The 24,777-nt window shown below is 37.3% G+C and overlaps 1 protein-coding gene across 4 annotated transcripts in view; it reads left to right on the top strand.

Moving 5' to 3' along the window:
* The first annotated feature begins 300 nt into the window (after positions 1 to 300).
* SNX10 (sorting nexin 10) overlaps positions 301 to 24,777 on the top strand; it is a 45,673-nt gene continuing 21,196 nt past the window's right edge. The window contains exons 1-4 of one of the 4 annotated variants that reach the window (XM_087946396.1): positions 301 to 513; positions 19,714 to 19,757; positions 22,491 to 22,577; positions 23,644 to 23,744. In XM_087946396.1, coding sequence (XP_087802522.1) covers positions 19,734 to 19,757; positions 22,491 to 22,577; positions 23,644 to 23,744 — 212 coding nt within the window. In that variant the 5' untranslated portion in view covers positions 301 to 513; positions 19,714 to 19,733. Of the gene's footprint in view, positions 514 to 1,146; positions 1,889 to 16,970; positions 16,992 to 19,709; positions 19,758 to 22,490; positions 22,578 to 23,643; positions 23,745 to 24,777 lie in introns of those variants that run through there. The other 3 variants (XM_026673616.2, XM_087946397.1, XM_087946398.1) reach the window with 3 other exon arrangements.

Here is a 24,777-nt window from a genome sequence, read left to right as displayed (position 1 = left end):
TTGCTAAATAGCTTTCTTCCACGGCGCCGTGTGTCTTAAAGGAGCGTCCCTCTCTCTTTCCTCTTCCTCCGGTTCCCTGGAGAGCAAAAGGACTGAAAGGAGAAAAGGGCGGGCAGAGGGAGGGTGGTGCTCAGCCAGTGTTTTAAAAATCAATACACAAAGCGATAAATATTGAACTCGAGGGACCGGTGGAAGAGAGGGATGCCCCTCATGCTTTAGGCCCCACCGTTTTCGCCAACCAGGGGTCTTCCAATCAGCCACCGCCTCCTACCACCAGCCTTGGGCGCTTTCCCAAGCCTTTTTCACCTGAGCGCAACCGCGGGCGATGACGAAACCTCGGCAACCCCGCCTATTGCCGGTGATCACGTGGATGCAAACGCTTCATACAAGCCAGGATTTGGTCAGCTGTTGCTGCATTTGTTAGCTTTGTGGTGGCGCGCGAGGAGCTTGAGAGTCGTGCTGGTTGCTGCTTTTTGCCCGTTCCCTTCGCTCCTGCCGAGCCGCGGTAGCCCGGTAAGTAATTTGAGGCTGGAAAGAGAGGACGGACGAAAAGATGGGGAGATATAATAGGAACGTGGCGGGAATCGCCTTTCCTACAACGAGGTTGCCCTTGCACGTCGATTAGATTCTTGTACTTCCAAATGGGTTAGACTTCAAGCCCCATTATCCCCAGACAGCGCTGAGTGGGTATTGTGAAATCCCAAACCCTTTCAGGAAGCAGCCGGTTCAGAGAGAGGAAGCTGCTATCCTGGGCCGCCAGTTTCTGAATGGATAGAGACCCTCCGCTCTTTCTTTCCCGCATGAAGACGTTCCTTCGTGTTTTTAAATTTGATTTGATTCCACCCTTCACTCTGATTGCGCTTTTATAGTGATTTGGTATCACCAAAGTGGCTTAACGGAGGAATTTCCATTCCATCATTAACTTTGCCGCCCTGAAAGATTCGCTCCGAAAGTACGGCGCATAGAATCCTTGTCAAATGAGCTCTGGAACCCGAACTGGACCAGAATTAAATCTTGTACTATCGTTTTATTTCCTGGGATCTGATACTTTTGCCCAGGGTGAAAAGATTAGTCAAAGAGAATAATGATTATAATCACAGGGAACAGTATGATTTCCTCTGCTGCATCTGTTTGGAAGGACGTCACTATGATTAATTCTTCCTATATTATTACAGCACTGACTGTAATGAGGAGGCAAATTTATCAGAGCAGGGATAGACTTAGACATCCTTGTCGTTGTCCCCCCGAATTTCGCATTCGTGAAAAACACTGGAAATTAAAACAATGGTATTCTGGGAGCATTTACTTTTTACTGAATTAAGTTTTTCCTCAGTGCTGCAAGATAGACCACTTCTCCCACGTCTCATAGATGTGTGTAAAATATAGTCAGATTTATTCTATGGTGTGATCAAAACTAAAAAGCCCATTGAAAGTAATCATCTTTTTAAATGTGTTGTAAAGAAAAGGGTAATCTGATATAAGTAAATATATAGATTTAAAACCTATTCAGTTATTAAGAAAGAGATGTTGGCTTTGCAGAACCAGCTTAAATTAATCTTTTTGAGTGAATAGAAATAAGTTTGTACTATTTGGAGATAAAATAGCCTTTCTCAGAATATGAACTAAGCAAGGAACAGAAATCAAATCATAAGAAAATTGCTGAAGACAATGGGATGACCTGATTTCTGAAAAGAAAAGTCTATGTATTATATATTCAAACTTGGAACATGGGCTGCACTGCTTGCCTCTATCTCTGAGTGTATAACTACATTTCTGGTGTGAGCCTAACATGTTCATTTGATTTAAGAAGATTTTTTAAAATATATGAACATATGAAGAGGAACTCCAAAATCAGCTGAATTCTCCAGAATTCTTCATCATATAAGAGGTTTGGATAACTTGTATGTTTTTAAAAACATCTTTTTTAAAACAGAACTGTATATTAAAAATATCATTAAAATTGCTTCTAATGTTCTGTAGTTGTGAAGGATTTTGGTATTTTTTTTACATTAAATTAATGTATGAAATGGATGGGTACTATTGTCTTGCCACTCCCCAGTATTCTGTGTTTTGTATTAATGCTTTCAGTGCTTGCGAGAAGAACTCACCACAATTCATTTGTGCCTTTGTGTCATTGTTGATTCCTGAAGAGTTCAGCATTAGTCCCTGCTGTTTTCCTCACTAGAATTTGGAAGGGGTTTGCCTTTGCTTGCTTCCTAGATTGAAAGAGTGTAAGTGGACCAAGGTTGCCTCATTGGCATTGTGCCTCAGATGGAAATAGTATTTATGATCACCAGATTTGTGGCACAGTGCCTTAACTGCTACACCAAACATGCTCAGAATTATTTCAGGCAAACTGGTAGAACTTTATGTATATAAATTAATATACATTCTTATATATATATGGCTGCATGTGTTATAAATATGATAGATTCATATTTAATAACTATTTTAATAATAGTTTAAAAGCATTGTTGCTAGTGCCAGCAGTTGCCAACCGGTGGGCCGCAGCCCACTGGTAGGCTGTGAGAAAATTTTGGTGGGCCACAGAGAAATCTCACCCCAGAGCACCCCCCCCCAAAGCAATTAATCCAGGCTGCGCAGAAATACAAGGCTGCGCTGCCCACATGGCCTGTGAAAACCCTCCCTACCCACTCACTCCTTATCCAGCAAACTTGCCTGCTAAATCACTATTTTTCCTTTTTCCGACCATCATCTGTTCTGCTGTGCCGGGAGACTTAGATTAGCTAGGAAGCAGGAAATGGTTGGATTAATTGCTTTCCAGCTAAGCATAGCCGAACCTCCCTTAGGACTGAAGGTTTGCTTGCAAGCAAATTCAGTGCAGACTCACGGCAAGCAAATTTGAGAGACTGAGCTAGCCGATGGCAGATAGATAGATCACTGAATGATTCTGTGAATAACTCAATCTGCCTGCTTTGCCTGATTTTGGATAAAAGTTGCTTTTTTATATAAAAAATTCAATATTTACATGCATGGTGTGTTGTGAGTTAATTTTATGAGTTTGCTTGCAAGCAAATTTTATGTGACAGACTGAGCTACCCAATTGCAGATAGATAGATTTCTGAATGAATCTGTGATTCTGTGAGCAACTCAATCTGCCTGCCTGCCTGATTTTGGGTAAAAGTTGCTCTTTTTTAAATAAAAAATCCAATATTTATATAAATATTTATAATATTTACATACAAGCCATGCCCAGCCAGTCACATGACCACCAAACCACACCCACAAATTAAGCCACACCCACAGAACCACATAGTGGTCCCTGGGATCTAAAATTATGAGTTTGGTGGTCCCTGAGGTCCAAAAGGTTGGCGACCCCTGACTAGTGCCATTCAACCACAATCTTATCTAATGTCAATCCTTTGTGGTAGGTAAGAGATTCCTACAATGCTCTTTACTGTTGTAGGGTAGAGCAGTGATCCCCAACCTTTTTTATGCCGCGGCCCGGTATCCCCAACCTTTTTTATGGCGCGGCCTGGTACCGGCATCAGCTGGGCGCCGCCATCTTGTTTTGATGAAAAAGTGCTTCCGGTGAGCTTTCTACCCGGAAAAGCTCACCGGAAGCACTTTTTCATCAAAACAAGATGGTGGCGCCCAGCAAGCCAGCGGCCCGGTAGGACTTGTTCCACGGACCAGTACCGGTCCGCGGACCGGTGGTTGGGGACCCCTGGGGTAGAGTAACAGAATCTTGACCCTCCTCTTTCAGAGTTTATCTCTACTCCATCTTAAACAAATCCTCATCTTCGAGTATAAGTTTTTTTCTCCCATTTGTTTTTTTCTCAAGAATGCTTTTCCCAGTAATCTCTTCAGGGATAACCCTTTTAATAGTTCACTCATTCCTTTTCCATTCCCAATGAAATTGGGTATTTGGAAACTAGAAAAAGGGCCTGAAGAAAAGAAGCTAAGGCAGAAGCAAGTGTGGTCTAATTGGCACCTTGTTTGATTCCCCCAAATCCTTCCTATAGTAGGTGGAAGCATGGATTTCACCCTGGCATTTAGGGGGATTGGGAGAAACTTAAGAGCAACATAGGTGCTTTAAAAAGCTTAAGAGCAATATATGTGCCTTAAACATTGCCCATTTGATCCATTAAAATACCAGCTGAACCCCCACCCTATAAAAATGAGCTTTCCTTTGGAATAGGGAACTTGACATGCTGTGCAATCTGTTGTGGCCTCAAAATATGTGATTGGGTTTAATATAGATATTCAGCTGAACACACCTAGATTCCTCTTATGCTATGACAGTTTAACAGACTGGCCAAATACCGTTTGATGTTCTTAGCTATAAACTAAGTTCTGTTTCTAGATATAAGGTGTTGTCCAAAGGTTAAGCAAAGCAACTTTAGCATCTTGTGTAACTGAACACTCCACAGCACTTTAAAAGGAATATTAATACAGGAGGAAAGTACAGTACAACTTGTTAGTCTTATATGAGAGGATTCAGTTACTTGAGAATAGAATACATTTGGTGGCACTAGAGCAGTTTGGTCTAGTGGTTAAGGCACCAAGCTAGAAACCAGGAGACTAAGTTGTGACTTTTGTCGCAAAAGCCATCTGAGTGACTTTTGGCCAGTCAATTTCTGTCAACCCAACTCATCTCACAATGTTTTGTTGTGTGGAAGATAGGAGGAGGAAGAAGTATTAGATATGTTTAGCATCTTGAGTTATTTATAACAATAATATAGATGGGATAATAAGTTACATCTTACCCACCTGTATCCAGGTGATATCTTTTATATTACATCTCTGCAATGTTAAAAAAAGCCAGTAAATCGTCTTTTAACAATTCCACTCTTCAGCTGTGAAGCCAGTGTGTACTTATCCTCAGGAATAAAACTCAGGAATAAAATAAGTTTTTCAGGAAAAAAAAGGTTTTTCAAAATTCTCCACTAGTTTTTTTGGACAGAAAAATTGAGTAGATGATGTGTCTATATTTCTTGAGAGGGAGAAAACATTCTCCAACAATTTCTCAAGAAGTATTGCTTTTGAAAGAGTTTAGCAAAAAGATTTTTTATTTGGAATTGATTGAAGGGTAGGAAACTAGAGAAGCTTCAGGCTGCTGAAGTTATTATGAAGTTATTATGATTATATGAAGAAAGCCAAGACATCCACATTCACCTATCTGCCATCTTGATATGAAGTAGAGTAGTTTGTTTATTAATTTATATGGCTGCCCATTGAAAGTATGTACCATGCATCAGTCAAGTAAAACATTAATTAAATAAAACAATCATTACCTAAAACCATAATAAAATAATTACTAAAAGAGCATTAAAAGCTATAAAAGCAGAACTAGAATAAGAAAAGAAAATGATAGATGGAGAGATGTTAATAACACAGCCTTTTCATGAGATCCTGAAATCCATTGGCTTGCTTCCATAAACAAGTCTTGAGGGACCTCCAAAAGCTCAGAGGTGATGAGGCCAACCTTATCTCTGGGGGGGAGAAGATTCTACAATCCAGGCAGTGTTGGCCTCATCACTCCTGAGAAGAAAAGGTCTGATGCTGTAGTCTGCCAAATGTAGCTCCCTAATTAAATGATTAGTGGTAAGTCAAGGACTACCTGTAGCAAATCTCTTTTCATCGGATAAAATAAATGGTAAAAAGCAGTGCAGGAGGTTTTTTTCTGCCTGGCATTATCAAAATGTAAGATTAGTTCATACCTTCTAAAGAGATGAAACTATTGCTGTATGATTGGTTACTTAATTTGCGGGTTTTATATTCCATTAGTGATGGGGGGATTCTCTATGATACAGTATGTATTACTAACTTCTATATATTTTACATGTTGTATTTCCCTAAAAATATGATCTACCCTGAAGTTTGATTTTTACATGTGCACCCAATATAAGCCCTACCCCCCCCCAAATAAGCCCTAATTAAGACCCCGCCCACTCCAGGGTGTACAGGTAAAAATTAAGGTAGTGTGGGAATGCGGGGATGGAGCTGCCCTACTATTTATTTCAGACAGTTTCAGCCAGGCCTCGCACACCCCAACACCTGCCTTGCTGGCCCATTTCTTCTGCCAGCAAGGCTGGCAAGGCTTTCTTGAAGGCCTCTATAGCCAATAACTGAGCTCCGGATTGTCAGCTGCAGAAAAAGTAGTTCCTAAAAGCCTCTGACAGTGAAAAGTAGGTCGGGGCAACAGGTGTAAGTGAGGGAGTAAGTGGATGACATCCCCTGAAAATGGTGCCTCTTTGGTGGCAAAAAAATATAAGACAGGGTCTTATTTTCGGGGGGAAATGGGTAGTAGCTTTCACTTCTATATACTTTGCCTTAAACCAACAGTCTTAAAACTTGGCAAATTTAAGACTTGTGGAGTTCAACTCCCAGAATTCCTGAGCTAACATGACTGGAGGAGGAATTCTGGCAGTTGAAGTCCACAAGTCTTAAATCTATCAGGTTTGAAGACCCCTGCCTTAAACTATACTTTGTCTTGCTCCATATGAATCAAAGCATCAAAATGTCTTAGATCATGTCTACCAATGCACCCCATAATTAAAAAACTTGCAGTATCTCATATCATAGGACCACAAATCTTGCTGGCCTACAATTAGTAAATTGTAATTCAGCATACATAAGAAGTGACAGGTTGTAGGGAAACAGTACTGATAATCAAGAGAGAAGCAGTTGAGGCATTTTTGCTAAATTATAATTCCTTTATACTGAGTGTGTTTAAAGCAGAGACTTGATAACATCTACCAACGAGTCACCATTCACATTTTCTATGGCTTCTTTGTACATTACAGGAAGTGGGTAACTATTTCTAACTATTTTTTCAAGTAGACAGCCTACTGTTTGGATTTTGCACAGCATGCTAGGTTAGGCTAAAGTAGTTTATATAGTTCATTGTTTAGCGCATTATAAAATCCAGATATTGGCTTAGCATGTTGTGTAGATTTCTGTGGGAATAATATGTCATGTTAATACAGGTATCAAGTTCCAATAATTCAGATTTAAGTGTTAGGATAATCTGTAAACAAAGCATATCTGTGTTATAAGGGATATTTAGGGTTGATGTCCATTTATTGGCATTCTGAGTTTGTAATTATTAAATATTTTATAGATTTGTTCTATCCCTATTAATAAGACAAAAAGGGTACCTTATGTTGAGTGTTAATACTTGCTTCATATTTCATTAGGCAATGTACAAATTATTCATCTTTTATCATTTTTTCTTTATCAAAAACCAATGACATACAAATAAAAATAGATTATTAATGCAATATTTTAGCAGACGATCAAAATGTCAAAAATAGTTTTCAACTTTCTGAATTCTCTAGAGTAGGCAAATATTTTTGTATCTCCTGAAAGGTAGACTGAAAACTCCATAATTTATTGGAGACTTAAATTCAGAACTCTTCTGTGCTATGTTGACATTATAATCACTATTTAACATTAGCTCTCCTAGCTCTGAAAAACTACAGTTGCATGCCTCTCCCATTTCAGTCATTGAAAGAAATCAGTTCTATTGGTGTTTCAGTGACATTTTCTGAATGGTTAGCTAAGTGAATCAACATTCATATGGAATTATCAAGCTCATATGTACATGCTTTGTTTTGATTAGCTTGTTATTTTCTGAACTTAGGTTTAAAAAGAATAAAATTTCTTTTTTGTATTTACATTACTATTTATTTTGTTTTCAAGATCTCTATTTAACATGTGACATCACAGTTTTTCCTGGATGTTTATCATTTTTCACCTTGAAAATTGGCACATATCTTAATCATTGGATGTAAATATGCTCCATTTGGTTATCCAAATATGTGATGTAATTTGTCCCTGTGTTTCCTCTCTCCATGAAGGCTCGCTGCATTCCCTGATTTGTCCATCTGTGTTGGATTAGAGTTTTTCACAACAAATGTGATGGCTTGAGAAAGATTGGCTCATACACAACTCATATAGAGTTATGAGCAGTTTGACAGTGGAAGCAAGGTGACTCAAGTTGACCTGGGTTCCATATTAGAGACCTGCCGCTTAAATCTCTTTGAAATCAGTGGGGATTTTAGACAATATAAATTGTCTTGTAAATAGTATTTGAATCTGAGGGAGGGAAGGGCAAGGCTTCAGTGAAACTCATAAGCTTCTATCCTAATTCCTCTCAATTCTTTCCAAATTATTCATTATTTTGGCCTCTAAAACCTATGTCAAAGGAGGCATTAAAAAATAATGAGAACACCAGATCTATTTTAGCTCCCCTTCTCTCTCATTTGTTTACACAGGTATAAAATTTCAGTTTAGTTGGAGACTAGATTATCTTACTCAGGTGGGCAAGTTAGCCCTGCATGAATGTATGTAATGAGCCAATTTATATCTCTTTCAGGAGCTTTGTAAAACTGGCAGGAGATAATGAGGCCATTACAAACATCTGACAGATTGATTCCCCTGAATTCTTTGCAATTTAATTGCTGAAACTACATAGAAATATGGCTAAATATTTCTATGTAGTTTCATAGAAATATAGCTAAATAAATAATATCATATTACTGCATTTTACAGATTCTATTTTTTCACAGTTTTGTAATAGCAGTATAGTTTTTTTTCATAGCATGAACAGCCTTAATCTTTTACATTATTGCAAAAGTGGATTTATTATTTTATTTATTTATTGGATTTCAGTCTAATTCCCCCCCACCCCCAAAATGAATCCATACAGTATTTAAAAGAGTAAAATGATTCAAAATTGTCATAATTGTCTGGATAAAATTATATAAATAATATGGTAACAACAGATCTGAGAACAGTCCTAGGTCTTTCTTAAGAGCTTCCTGGAACATTTGGAGAATGGGTATCATTCATGTCTCTGGACCGAGGCTGTTTCAGAGTGCAGGGGAGGAGAAGAGTCAAGAGGGCATAGAAAAACCACCTCTAGGCCATAAGACTCTATCCCATTAGCAGGTACCATTTTTGAAGCAATGAATTGTGGTTGTTCTGACAATTGGGGCTGCTCCGCAGTGGTGGGATTCAAATTTTTTTACTACTGATTCTGTGGGTGTGGCTTGGTAGGTGTGGCTTGGCTTGGTGGGCGTGGCAGGGGAAGGATACTATAAAATCCCCATTCCCTTCCCACTCCTGGGGGAAGGTTGCTGCAAAATCCCCATTCCCTCCACACTCCACTAACCTGCTTTCCAGCTCTGTTCTCCTGTGCAGGGCAACAAAAGAAGACCCAGCAGATCAGCTGGGACTCGGGAGGCAGAGAATAGATGTGGGTGGAGCAGTCAGAGGTGGTTTTGGCCGGTTCTCCGAACTGCTCAAAATTTCCACTACCGGTTCTCCAGAACTGGTCAGAACTTGCTGAATACCACCTCTGCTGCTCCCACCATGAAACCGTGTGGCCTAGGGATGGAACTGTTCCTGACTACCTGCAGGGATGCTGAGGGGTGGAGCAACTTTGCCTCCTTCTCCAAGCTCTAACGATCTTCCAAAGGTAAATGTGAGATGGAGGTAGGCAGAAGAGTGTAGGGCCCAGTGGGATGGGAAACAAAGCTAAGACCTTCAGTGACGTAGTATGTGTGTGTGTGTGTGTGTGTATGTGGGAAGGGAAAAAATAGGCTTAAGGATTACAAAGACCCTGAGGTATAGGAAGAGGAACCCAGGGTGCCTTAGGGAGTGGGCAAGATTGCGGCAGGTAAGCCTGACCAGAGGTAGGCATCCCACAGCCTCCCTCATCCCACAGGTATTCCATGTTCTGCATAATGACCTGTGTGGTTGCTTAAGTAGGAAAAGCTGAAAATTCTGGTTATGTTCAGAAAAGGTTTCTAAATGTAAGTATGATAAAAAGAAATATTGCACTGACTTCTCACATTGTATGAAGTTGACAGGTGATCTTTCTGGTTTTGGCTTCTTAAGTTTTGCAGACTCAACCACTTTAATTTGTAAATCGTGTTTGTGGCTTAGCATATGGTGTAATCCCAGCTAGTATGATGTCTGCTTGAGATAAGATAAGAAAATGCAAGGTCAAATAGAAAAAGCTTTTTGAATTGGGTATACAGTATAGGTGAAGAATGAAGCTGAAGAGTTCTACTCAAAACAAGGCATTCATCTACTGATTTGAATTTCCCCGGACAAATAGCAGACACGTTTACAGTAAATAACTGACAGGCATCTTCTTTCTTTTAATCATTCTCAGATTTCATGTCCGGCAACCTAGTTAAAAATGAGATAGGATCTGAATAACAATATTTTATTATTTTGGTTTGTTACACAGTAAGACAAATGTTCACACTGGATTTGGCATTTTAGTCCACCTACCAGACCTGAGATAGGCAGATGTGGATGTATTAAGGATATCATTGCATGATGTAAGTTATTCTGAGTAAAGCAGACTTTTGCAATTGCACCCACGTGTGCCTTACTGTTGGTACAGTTAGTCCTCGACTTACAGGCACAATTGAGCCCAAAATTTCCGTTTGCTAAGCAAAACAGTTGTTAAGTGAGTTTTGCCCCAATTTGCTATCTTGCCACATTTGTTTAAGTGAATCCTTGCAGTACTTAGTAACATGGTTGTTAAATGAATCTGGATTCCCCATTTATTTGTCAGGTCAAAAAGTTGATCACATGGCTCCGGGACAATGCAACCATTATAAATATCTGAAACATCTGAATTGTGATTATGTGACTATGGGGATGCTGCAACGATTGTGAAAAATGTTCATAAGTCACTTTTTTTCGGTGTAACTTCAAATGGTTACTGAATAAACTGTTGTAAGTCAAGGATTACCTGTACTACTTTGCTTCCTTTGTCTTTCTATTTCTATTTTGTCATCTCCAGTTCTTTCTCTCCTATTCTGTGTCTCCAGGTACTGCTATGTCTACTATCAAGACTTCTTTGTTTTTTTCTCATTGACATTTTGTTACATCTGAGGTGTTATGTGGCAGGTGTCTGTTTGATTTCTAAAATCTCAGAGCATTTCAGGTTCTCCATTTTCTATTACTTTCTATATTTTATGATCCTATCAGTTCTTGCTTTCTGGCAAATGCAGATCTTTCCATGCACCATGTTGCTACTTTGTCATGCCATTTTGTTAGTAGTCAGTCTTTTTGTAGCAGCTAGCCAATCTATTATTTTTAAATTTATTTGCTGCCCGTTTTGCTCTTTGAAGTGACTTTGAGGCCATATCCTATTTTATTGTAAAGCTTGCCTGCCTTAAAGTATTTTCATTTCTTAATACTGATTTCTTCCTTCAACTTCTTGTTAGCATCATGTCTTTGAACTCTACATGGGGATAAGAAGATCAAAGTAGTGATTGACTACACTATAGCACTTTTCTTGGAAACATCTCCACCTGTCACCCTCAACACTTGTGCAGACACACGCACATTGCAAGTCACATGGCAAGCTTATAAATATGGCAAGTCACATATTATGCATTTACTGGAGAGTAAACTGATGAAAGCACTCCCTAGTGCCTCTAGATTTAGGCACTAGAAGCACTAGGGTGTGCCATCCTTAGTTTACTCTCCTGTAAATGCATGATATGTGACTTGCCATATTGATAAGGTTGATAACTTGATAAATTTGACCAGGGAGCAGATATATGAGAGCACCTACATATTTTCAATTTTTAAAATATGCTACAAATTAGAAAAGACTAAAGGTCATAATGCATCTGCAATAGTCTAAATTCTTTCCAACTTTCTCCAAATTCTCAATAACTTTTCTTTGCAATTGATAGCCTGTAGAGATTCTCAGTCATCCAGGCCATGGTTGTCCCAAAGGTGACAGGCAATGTACTTTCTTGTTTTTTTTCATTTGAAGACGTTTCGCTTCTCACCCAAGAATCTTCAGCTCTGACAGGAAAGTGGGGAATAGAAGGATTTATATTCCTTGCAGTCAGCTGGTAATTTACATCCTTTTAGAGGGTCATTGAAGCACTTGGAGGTTTATCTGTGTCTTCAGGGTCACCTGAGTAGTGCTCCTGGTTCCTGTAATCTGCAATTTTTCCTCTGGAAACAAAGTTTGTAATTGATACACTTATATTTCAGTTTGCAACATGACATTCATATCTGTTCCAATCCGGGGAGGAACTGGAACTCTGTATTCATAGAAATAAAGAACAGATTTAGGAAAAAAAATACTTGGGGAAGATCCCTGTAAACAGTTCTACGTCTTAAATTAAGTCAATGGAGCCCCTCTCCCTCATAAGTCAGTGCAGATTCACAGCCTAGAGGTACTAGTATGTTGATCCATAATGTAGATTTTAATGGAATGGAATACTTTATTTGACCAAATATGATTAGACAGAGGGAGTTTAGCTCCAGTGCAGAAGCTGACAGTGTACATGCAACAGAGTAATCATCATCATCATCATCATCTTAATAAGAAGGGATAGTAAAGAAGATAAGGAGGATATAAGAATGTTATAGAATAGAATAGAATAGAATAGAATACCTTTATTGTCATTACATTTTACAAATACAATGAAATTTGAAAGCTACTCCAGCACAGTACCCCAAACATCACATCACAATCACACTACAGAGTATATAATAATAATAATAATAATAATAATAATAATAATAATAATAATAATAATAATAATAATAATAACAACAACAACAACAACAATAATAATAACAACAACAACAACAACAACAATAATAATAATAATAATAATAATACCACCTAGTCTAAAGCCATATAACATGGATGAATGTATATAGACATTAGACAGTACTTTGAGAATTGGGTATTCAGCAGTATTATGGCATGGAGGAAGAAAGTGTCCCTGTGTCTAATTTTGGCATGCAGTGCCCTATAGCAGCATCTCAAGGAGAGGAGTTAAAACAGTTTATATCCCAGATATGAAGGGTCTGTAGATATTTTCTCAACCTCAAAATATATCTCTTAATTACAAATACCTCCTTACCTTTAGCATTGTCCAACCATCAGAAATAATTAAAAACAAACAGGAATTGAAAAGTAACATAACTAAGGTATTTCTCACTTTACTGTAAGTCTTTCATACATTACACAATGAAGTACACACTCATCTGAAAGATGGCTAAGTGCATGGCTAGCACATGTCTGCCTGCTTTCATTTCTGTTAGTTTACAAAATATTGTTTTAATATTTATTTTCTGTTTTATGAATTACGAAAATTAATGATGAATGGATATAGAGATACAGCAATTTGATATAATTTAATACCTAAAAATGTTTATTTGTTTTCCTTTGAAGCCTTGAGATTCTACTTCCTTAGTCAGTTACCTTGCATAAGCACAACACAAATTAGTGTTTCTCTGGCTAACTACAAAAGAATGTGAAAATACTGTTTGCTGTTGTCACATGAATGTATGATGTTGAATTATGTCAACATCATTCCTGGATAGAAAAGATAGAATCTAAAAAGAGATTAAATAATTTTCATCCATAAATATTTTATACTTCCAAAATAATGTCCAGAAATATTTTAACAAAAAGAAATTTGTAATATTTTAGATCAAATCACCACATTGCATAAGTATATCCTCTCTGAATATTTTGCAAATAGAAAGTTCAGAATTCATTGGCGATAGCCCTGCTTATTGAAACATATTCATTCCTTATCTATTCAACAGCATAAACTAAGAATGAAAACTAAAAAAATATAAAGGAACAATGAGGAACATATAAAATAATTTGTTTAAATTAACTTAAAATTATTTGTTTAAAAACACTAGAATTATGATTGATTTAAGCTAGTTCAACTTGAAACTGACTGGGCAGTGTATAGTTAAAATCAGCATATTTCCTGAAAACAATAGAATTTTCCCTCCTGTGCCTTTTTACTAGGGACCTAAAGTAATCACATCAGGTCCTCTACTTCAGGGGTCCCCAACCGCCGGTCCGCGGACCGGTACCGGGCATGGAACAAGCCTTACCGGGCCGCTGGTTGCTGGCGCCGCCATCTTTTTGGTAAAAAAGCAATTTTTTCGTCAAAAAGATGGCGGCGCCAGCGCTTCAGTGAGCTTTCCGGGTAGAAAGCCATTTCTACCGAAAAAGCTCACCAGAAGCGCTAGCGCCACTCATTTTGACGAAAATCACTTCCGTGACGTCACCGGAAGTGATTTTTCGTCAAAAAGATGGCGGCGCCCAGCTGACGCTGAACCGGACCGCGGCGCCCAGCTGACGCCGGAACCGGGCCGCGGCGTCGAAAGGTTGGGGATCCCTGCTCTACTTTATATATTGGAGCATTGTTTCTCAACATTGGCAACTTTTAGATGCGTGTACTTCAAATTAGCCTTCTAGTTGGGTAAGTCTGGGAGTTAATCCATACATCTGAAAATTGCCAAATTTGAGAAACTCTTTAGGGCTGGAGATTAGGTCAATGTGAAGGCTAATTTGGTGGAATAGTTAAGACACCTGATTAACAATTGGGAGATAGTGAGTTATACAACAGTCCTCCTTTATACACAAAGACAGCTGTGTGAACTTGGACCAGTCTCCCAGTCTTAGTCCTAGGAGGCAGTGGCAAACTACTTCTGAAGATACTACCAAGAAACTGGTAGAGACCGATTCAGGCAGTTTCCAGGAGCCAAAAATTGTCTAGAAGAAGAAGAAGAAAACAGATTTTGAAAAAAAGAGTTAATAATAGTAATAGCACTTAGACTTATATACTGCTTCACAGTGCTTTACAGCCCTCTCTAAGCGGTTTGCAGAGTCAGCATATTGCCCCCAACAATCTGGGTCCTCATTTTACTCACCTCGGAAGGATGGAAGGCTGAGTCAATCTTGAGCCTGGTGTGATTTGAACTGCCAAATTGCAGGTAGCCGGCAGTCAGCAGAAGTAATTTGCAGTACTACATTCTAACCATTGTGCACCAAGGCTTTAAAAATTTTTAAGAGATATTATTTGGCCCACATCAATTTCCTGGTTAGTTTTGTGATTAAGAGAAATGTGACTATTTTATTATACTGTTTTTCTGTCACAAGACCAATGTCAACTATTTCCATGATCTTCTATCTATGCAGTATCAAATATAGTTTTCACATCCTGTTGTTCTCTATTCTGAGAGAACTGTAGCTGGCATCCTCCATACTTTTGCTTGTGCCCATTTTTTGCAGAGGTAGAAGAATATCCTATGAAAAACTTCAGATAAAATTGTTTCTATCTAGTAGAATTTTACAAGGCTTGCAGTGCTTAGTACTTTTATTCTAAATTGAGTTCCCTAGGTTTCCACATAGACACACTGCACTAGAAAGAGGTTTCACAGCGGTTGCCGTTCATCTGTGTGTGGATGCTTAATTTAGATTTAGGATGGATACCAAAGAACAAAAACACTAAAAGAAGATGCCAGGATGGTAATAAACCTTTTAAAAAGTTTATTAAGAATTTTCCCTTAAATATACAGGTAGAGCCGTGGCACAGTGGGTAGAATGCAGTATTGCAGGCTAATTCTGCTAACTGCCAGCAGTTTGGCAGTTTGAATCTCATCAGGCTCAAGGTCGACTCAGCTTTCCAGCCCTCCAAGGTCGGCAAAATGAGGAGGCATATTGTTGGGGGCAATAGGCTGTCTCTGTAAGCTGCTTAGAGAGGGCTGTAAAGCACTGTAAAGTGGTATATAAGTCGAAGTGCTATTGCTAGTCTGTGCTAGTCATGATTGATGTCATGATCATAATAGAGACTGGGACAGTTGTCTTTAAGCAGCCAGTCATTAAGCAAGATGTTGGGTGACTGCAATTTGTGACCTTCCATGCTGGCTTATCTTGTTGACTTTGTTTGCTAGCTAGGAAGATCACAAATGGCAATCCTGTGATGTGGGATGTCACAATCATTGTAAATGTGCAATTATTGCCAAGTGCCCAAATTAGATCATGTGACTATAGGAGCACTGATGAAGTCAGTACAAAGATTAGCTGTAAGTGTTGTGTTGTACAGTGTACTACTGTACTACTGTTTTTCAGTGCTACTGTAACTTTGAATGGTTGCTAAACAAATGGTTGTAAGTCAAGGTTTATCTATATTTACAGTACCAGAAAAATATGATTCCTGTCAACTGAGTGAACCCCAAACAGTAGGGTGAGCCCAAAACTGGGAAAGGTTTTTGAAATAGTCACAAGAAGTTGGGGGAAAGGTAACTCTTATAGCATCTCCCACACACTCACACTTTCTTTCCTGCCCTTCGAAATTCTAACCCCAATGTTTGGATAATTATCAAATGGAAATTAATGTTTATATTTAGACACATTGGAGAGGTGGATATTGCAAGAAGTAAGAAAGTACACAATGGGGACTGCGCATTGAAGGAATGTGCAAATAAAAGCCTGTAAGATGAAACTGATTAGGGCCCTTTCAGTTTCACATAGTAGCTGTGAATGGACCAAACCTTCTAATTAACAAGTTCAGGTTAATAGCTGAGTTTGTTAACTTGTAGTGGACTCTTTTTAGGAATCAGATCTGAGGTGAAGAAAAGCAGCTCAGAAAGATATGTTTAGGCAGTTTCTCCACTTTGGGGAAAAAGAAATACGGTCAGGAAGTCATGCTGAGTATATAGAGATACAGTAGTTGTCTAACCCAATTTAAAGCTAATTTTACTATTCAGCATTAAATTATTATCAATCACATAGCTACTGTTCATGAAATCTGTTATGGTTGAACATTAGCATTACATGAGAATTGGGAAGTCATGTTAAGATGGTAAATAAAGACAAAGTTAACCACAGCATGAAAACCATGGATTGTTTTGGGCTTTTTCTGTTCTGGCCATGTTTTTGCCATGATATGTGAACCAAAATTAAGACTAGCTTGAGCTGCTGTGTTGCAAGTTCAGTTTTCCATCTCATGGGTATAAGTGCGAATTCCTTTATGGGTCCAGGCCATGGTCCATGGCCTGTTAGGAACTGGGCCACACAGCTGGAGATGAATGGCAGGCAAGCGAGTGAAATTAAAACTCTCCTCTCCCTGGTCCATGGAAAAATTTGTCTTCCAGGAAACTGGTCCCTGGTGCCAAACAGGGACCACTGCTGTATAGAACCAAACAAGCTCTAGGTAAAATATGCTTTCTATAACCTATTTGAGATAATAAGAGAACCTACTTTGACCATCATGCAATTACTTTTCTCTTCCCCCACCCCACCCCAATGGAACAAAGTAATAAATACTGGTTGGAGAGCTGTCACAAAATGGATAAGATATCAGAAGATTTTGGAGGGGCAACAATTTTCCAAGTTACCTTGTGCAGTACTCATGGTAAATACTTAGTGTGTCACAAGATATGATGAATAAGTCCACCAGGCTCATGTCTCATAATCATCATTGTACCAGCCTGCTGGAAACTTCATGTACAATGGCATTAGTAATTTTGCTTTATGTTCATAAAGCATTTCTTGTTCTAGTACCTGTGTTTTATTTTAAAACTCTGCTTGCTTATGTTCTTAGTCCAGTTCCTGAACATTTTGTTTACTTCTGCACTCAGCTGAAAACTGGCTGGATGTGTTTTTAATCCTTTCAGCACTAAGGACTAAGCAAACATAATTAAGCTGCATTTGCAAAAAGCTCTTGCTTTCTTTCACTAAGTGTAGAAAACGTGGTCAGAATGTACTTTCCATGTACAAGATCCTATGTCTGAACACTGGCATTTTCAGGAGGGCTATAAAAATAGCCAGTCTGGAAGAACCATTCTGATAGACAGGCTAGGGATCAGTCTACCTAGATAGAAAGTGCCATTGAAAAACAGCAAGTCAGTATTTGTTATAGTTATTTTTTGGCAATCTTCAGAAAGCTTAAAATCACTCAGATCTGATTAGTACTGAGATGGTACTTGGTTAGGACATATAAAAATATATATAATGTCTCGGAGATACATGTTCGGCTTGTGAAGACAGCAGGTGTCTTATGTTCACTGTAGCATTTTGAAGCTGTTTTGAGTAGTTACAGGGTTAATATAGTTCATTACAAAATGGCTTGGAAGGTTCCATAGCTTCTTCACCATAGATAAGGGAGCAACAACTGCTTAAAGGGCATTCTGGAACAGTGTTTCACAAACATGAACAATTTTAAGATGTGTGGACTTTACTCCCAGAATTCCTCAGCCTGTATGTGGTTTAATTGAAGCATGAAGTGAAGTTTGGACAAAAATTTGGGCCAATGAAATAATAAACATACCTATATTTTCTGGTGTTCAATAATGTTGGGTAACCCACATTTGTTGTCTTTTATTCAAGGGAAGAGCTCTTCGATTGCACTAAGACAGTGGCATGGCATATCTCTTTCCTTTTTATTGCCCGTGGTTAATGTAATTTTTGATTCAGTTTGATGTTATTATCTCCCATCACGATTTGGAGACAAACTAGTGTGCATAATTCAGCCTCATATCTCAAGAAAACCATTTAAGCATGTGGTTTGGGTGTTTTTATCTGTGTTCCCTGACTTTTCCCAGTGCAAAGAAAGGGAAATGTTAAGGGAAACTCCATTCCTGTTTTCTCTGAAAGAGACTTGGCTGTACACTATATTTTTTGATTGCAAAAAAGAGAAGGGGAATCTCATTTTTGAATAAGGGCCACAAAAGTATCATATTCATTTAAAGTCTGCCTTTTTAATATATTTTTCTCTGCTTATGAACTAAACAGCAGTTTTTGTACAATTAGATGTATGCTAATATATACAGTATATGTGTTTTCTTAAGTTTTCGTGGGTACTTACATGTATGGTATTCAGCTTTGTTCGGGTATTTTCCCACGTCATTATAGTTGTGCTTTTAAAGTTGTAGCAACGTTTCGGCAGAATCACATCTGCCATCATCAGGCTTCTGTATTGTGTTCGTCTGTGAGCCTGATGATGGCAGATGCGATTCTGCAAACGTTGTTACAACTTTAAAAGCACAACTATAATGACGGGAAAATAATCAACAAAGCTGAATGCCATACATGTAATACCGAAAAATTAAGATATGTGTGTATATACACACACATACATATACATACACACACACACACACACACACACACACACACACACACACACACACATATATATATATATATATATATATATATATATATATATATATATATATACACACATACACACACACACACACACAGACACACATATTCCCCTTGGCATTTAAGAGTTCATAATAGTATGTTTGAGCTACTTTCAGAAAATGTCATATTATTTGTATGTTTATTCTATTGTTTACATGTTTTATTGATTTTTTTTAATTGTACACTGCCCAGGTGTGCATTGCATGCTTTGTGGCAGGGATATATTTTAAATATCTAATAACCCAGCCCAGGAGTAATGGTGTTTTTTATTTATTTTTTGTTATATTTTTCACCAAAATGTTTTGGGCAGTGTGTTCATCTTTACAATAACCATATGAAGTAGGAAAAAAGATCACTGGGCCAAGGCCATTTAGAGGAAGCTTCATGACAGCATGGGATTCAACCGTGTGTCTTTCCATTTCACTTCTGCCTATTCCAGAATACGGAATTGGCAAATTAAAGTACCCTTTTCAATGGTAGTATATTAGTTTGATATAGTAGCTAGAACACCAGACTACAAATAAGTAAACCCCGAGTTCTTGTTCCACTTTAGGCACAAAGCCAGCTTGGTGACCTTGTGCCAGTCAATCTTTCTCAGCTCCAAGAAGCAGCCAATGGCAAACTACTTCCAAAATCAAGCCAAGAAAATTGAAAGCATTTAAAAAGTGATCCAATTCCTTCAGTTGTATTTAACCAGGATTTATTACTTTTTATGTTTTAGATAGATTTAGATACGGCTTTGAAGATGACCCCAAAGCATGAAAAACAGGTAAGCACTGCAGTGTTAACATTTTAAAAATACAGCACTAAACTGGTTTTTGCCTCAGTGAAAGTGGAAGTACAACCAACTGCTATGAATGAACTGTGCAACTCAATTTCCCCTTTTCAGATATTTTTGTAGCATCTTAGGACATAAAGAAGATTGTGTAACTGCTACTCTGAAGAAATGGCAAAAAGCCCTTTTCACTGAATATGAAATGCACGAAGCCACACATGTATGGCATTTGAAAGTACAGTTGCAACCAGAGGAAATTTCACTGTCACTTTCTGTTTCTTAAGGTTTGAAAGCAAAGAAAAGCTAGAGAACCTCTGGCATGTATATTTCTTTAAAATATTAAACTTTCTTGAAGTAAGTTTTTCCCAACTGAAATTTCTGACCTAATTGTGAATATAGAGATTAGAGAGGTTCTGGACAAAATGTCTCTTGTTTCCATCAGAGGACCCTGACAATTTTACTTGGCAGCAGGGATGATACTAGTCAACTAAGTCAAGGCTCTCATTTTAATTTCCCACAGGATCCTGGTAGGTTATACAGAAATGTTTTTCTTGTAGGTGAACAATTATAGTGTTTTTGCCCTGTTGCTATTATTTTTCTTAGCTATTTTCCCTTTAGCAAACATAGCTTCTATTTGTATCAGTGTGTTTTTAATCTTAAATAACTTTGCTAGATATTTATACACACACATAAGCACCCCTCCCTTCCTTTACAACAATACAGTAATATCTAAAACTAAATGGTCTATCCACTGAATGGGTATTATAATGTTCAGAGCTTGAGAACCATGAACATTACAAAGATTTGATTATGAATCGGAACAGGGATGATATTTCTTGGGTATTATGCTTAGTGCAGTTAATATATGCATGAAGTTTATTGAGACTTTCTCTCATTTGGGAATCTTTGTAACCCAGATTCCTTTCATGGTAACCCAGTCTTCTTTGTAACCCAGATTCCTTTCATGGTAACCCAGTCTTCCTTTCATGGTAAACCAGATTCAAAAATCAATACCAGGTACATAATACTACTATTATTATTATAAAATCTTGCAAATATGAATGTGTATTCAAGTCAGCCGCTTATCTTTGCCAGGTCCACTTGTTGCTATTCTCCCGGTACTTGAAAGGCAAAGGGAGTGGTGGAAATGGCAAAAGGGAGTGGCTGGCTTGAGTGTGGTGAAGACAATGTGGGGGGTGAAAAGCAGAGCATGAAATGCATTAGTCATGGAGGATACCTTAAGAGACTCAAGACAGAAGCTGATTGTTTCCCCTTGGGAAGACACAAGGACACCCATTGCTTCCCCTTGGGCCCATGCCTCTCTTGCCTGCTTAACAACCCATGCATTTGTTTAATGACTGTGTTGGGGAGAGCAGAGATGGCGATAAGTGAGACAATCACATGGGTGCTTCACTTAACAACCCTCTGACTTCAGTCAGTATAGGAGGAGCTCCATTACAGCCATAGGTCGAGGAATACCTGTAAAATTAAAATGTCTAATTAAGAATAGTGTCCAATCTTTAAATGTATATTGTATAAATCTTAAGACTAAATTTATTTTGACTTCTTGTTTTCCTTCTATTAGCATTAGTCTTACCTAACAGTTTCTTAGAGAACTAATTTGGTACAGTGGTTAAGACATCAAGGCAGTATGAAGCCAGCTAGGTGAACCTGGGCCTTCCAATGTCAGCCATTGGAAGATGACATTGGCAAACCACTTGTGAAAAATTTTGCCAAGAAAACTGTAGGAACCTGTCCACTGTCTCTGAGATTCAGGCGTGATTGAATACAATGGAAAAAAACAACAATTTACTACAGAGCTTGAAGGAATTGAGTAGCAAATAATGAATGATTTCAGGAAGAAAACTGCTGAATTGTCAACATGTTTTGTAACTAACTGACATTTTTCCCATTGTTGCTTCCCCTTCCCTCTTGAGAGGTCTACTTCTCTTTGGGATCCTGGTTAGACTGCTTCATTCCTTCAACCTGTCCACTAATACCTGGAGGGACAGGAAAGACTGCTTAAATGAAAGACCCAAAGGTGCAAGGCTATAGAATCTACCTTGGCTGGGATACCAATTAGTGATACATGCACATTCTCCTATTTGGGTTTGCACTGTGGCTCACCACTTGATGGCATGTACTGGATTTATTCCAAGTGCGCATTAGACTTTGTGCCGACAGTAATTTTTTTCTGTGCTCTTCATTTCTTGCTTATACTGCAATGTGCTATACATTAAACAATTAATACATAAGACTTAAACTTAGGACTTTGGAACTGAACCTTTAAACAAATACCAGTACCTTTTTAATCAATAGTTTAAACATTGTTTTTCAACATCAGCAAAGGTATTTAGTATTTCTGGATATTATGACAAGTTACCTGTAAAGAAATAATGACATTTGTTTCCATTTTTTCAGCAATAATATTGCCTGAAGGAGACTAACTGAAAAATACAAAACCTTTATTTGTAAAAAAATACATTTCCTGGTTGGAAATACACAGCATTATCTAACTTAGAATTTCCCCCTTGGCTAGTTGACAAGAGATGAGTCATTGCTTTCAAAGTAGTTGATTGGTGTAACATTTGTCTGAATGTTGTTTTTCCTCTTTCAGAATGATTACTAATACGTATAACTTACAGTGACAAAAATATTTTTAGTCAGTGGAGAGGAGAACTTTGTTAAGACTCTTTATCCAGTAATTGCTTTATTATGCTCTTGCAGGAATTTGTAACAGTATTGGTGCGAGATCCCAGGTTACAGAAGGAAGATTTTTGGCATTCCTATATAGATTATGAAATCTTCATTCATGTAAGTAGTTATGCTCTTCTGTGAAAATGGTTTTTAAGGCATTTCTAATATTTGAACTATATATGTGATAAGCTATGTGGAGGGTGGTCATGAACGATTCACTACCCATCCCAATTGTGGAATGTAAGAATTTTGAAATATGATCTATACTTTTCTTAAAGTCTACAGGATAGGGAAGGCTGTCTTAGAAAATGAATGGAAGTTGAACCTTTAGGACAGTAGAGGACAAAACAATAGCTTTCCTAATTTAAATTGCTACTCAAATAATTCCTGGCCAGCATATAAAAAAGCTGTTCCTATTTTTCAAGGATAGAATCATAAATGCATCTTTGGTTTAAAATATTACGGGGATTAGTGTTTTTTTATTTGATTGATTTCATTGTGATTTCTTGTTTGATTTTTGTGAACTGCCCAGAGTTTAGTTTCATACAAGTTTCATAAATTATTATTGAATGATTCCTCTGTTTTTGTTTCTTTTTTTCCTGACTTGAATTATTTTCTTCCTTTTTATAACTCTTCACACTGAAGTCAACAACTTTGCAGGAATATCCTGCTTTAGTAACAAAACCTTGCAAATCCTAAATGTGCATTCAGGCCAGCCGCTTACTTTTGCCAGTTCCACTCTCTGCTGTTTTTCAATGCTTGAGGTCAAAGGCAGTGGTGTTAATGGCAAAAGTGAGTGGCTGGCCTGAGTGTGGTGAAGGCAAAGTAGGTAGCAAGAAGCAAAGCACAAAATGCCTTAGGGCATGGGGGAGATTAGATTTAGTGCCATGGAAAAGCTGGAGAATTTTGTGTGCTGAATATTTATACTGAATATTTTAACATTTTTGCTAATAATTTTTTTTTGGGGTGGGTGGGTGGAGGAATCGAGAGTTATCCTTTGTCAAATGTAAGAATTTTCTCACTGGCAGAGGGATAGATAGAGATGGAACAAGAAAGAAAGGTCAGTGGAAATTTACTGCCAGTCTAGTTAGTCAAAATCTTGCATTGTCAGATTATTGGTTCTGGGAAAATACTGTGTCACTAAACTCAACTAATGTACCAAACGCATTCTGTGTTTCTGCAGACAAATAGCATGTGTTTTACAAGAAAAACATCTTGTGTCCGACGCCGTTTTCGAGAATTTGTGTGGCTCAGACAGAAACTTCAAAGCAATGCTGTATTAATGTAAGTAATTTACAAAATACTAAAATAATTCAAAATTTATACAGTGGTATAATCCTAATTGTAATCTGGCGCATTTCAGTGAATAGGTAGAACCTGTAAAATCCAAAAGATCGTTTATCTATATATATATAAAAGCCAAGTACCACTCATTCATCATGAAATCTCCAGAATTATAAAGTCTACAAAATTTGAAATTTGGCACGTATGTTCCTCTTGGCTTCTAGATGCTTGTTAAGAAAGGAGTTTTCAAAATGACCATCAGATCATTAGTATTTCTTATACAATTATTAACACACTCTGATGCTAAGGAGTTCTACTCCCCCCTCCCCAGCTGAAAAGAACTCTGTTCCAACTGCCAGTTGCCTTATAGTAACACACTCTGATGCTGAGGAGTTAGACATTCTACTCTAAATTAATTTGGCAACATTACATATTAAAAATCTCAAAGTCCTCAAAATCCCATGTCCTTGTGAGAGGTGGTAACAGGATAAAGTAAGAGATTGCTAAGATTGCTAAATTATGGCGTAGCCTGGTGCCATAGGACTATTATGGCAGCCATGAAGGGCAGCCTGAAATGGCCTGGCTAAGGGGCTTTGGTGAAGTTGCAACAGACTCTGCAAGCTGGCTATTATATTATAATATTATATAATATTATATTATATTATATTATATTATATTATATTATAATATAATATATTATAATATAATATAATATAATATAATATAATATAATATATATAATATAATATAATATAATATAATATAATATAATATAATATAATATAATTAATATAATATAATATAATATAATATAATATAATATAATATAATATAATATAATATAATAATATAATATAATATAATATAATATAATATAATATTTATTATATTATATTATATAAATATATTAATTATATTATATTATTATATTATATTATATTATATTATATTATATTATATTATATTATATTATATTATATTATATTATATTATATTTATTATATTATTATATTATATTTATTATATTATATTA

The sequence above is a fragment of the Notechis scutatus genome, chromosome Z (genome assembly GCF_049901735.1).
Source record: "Notechis scutatus isolate UNSWTSFEM ecotype Mainland chromosome Z, rNotScu1.2, whole genome shotgun sequence".
NCBI classification, from domain to species: Eukaryota; Metazoa; Chordata; class Lepidosauria; order Squamata; family Elapidae; genus Notechis; species Notechis scutatus.
The sequence above is the reverse complement of the archived record's forward strand: the minus strand, read 5'-3'. Positions and strand labels throughout refer to the sequence as shown.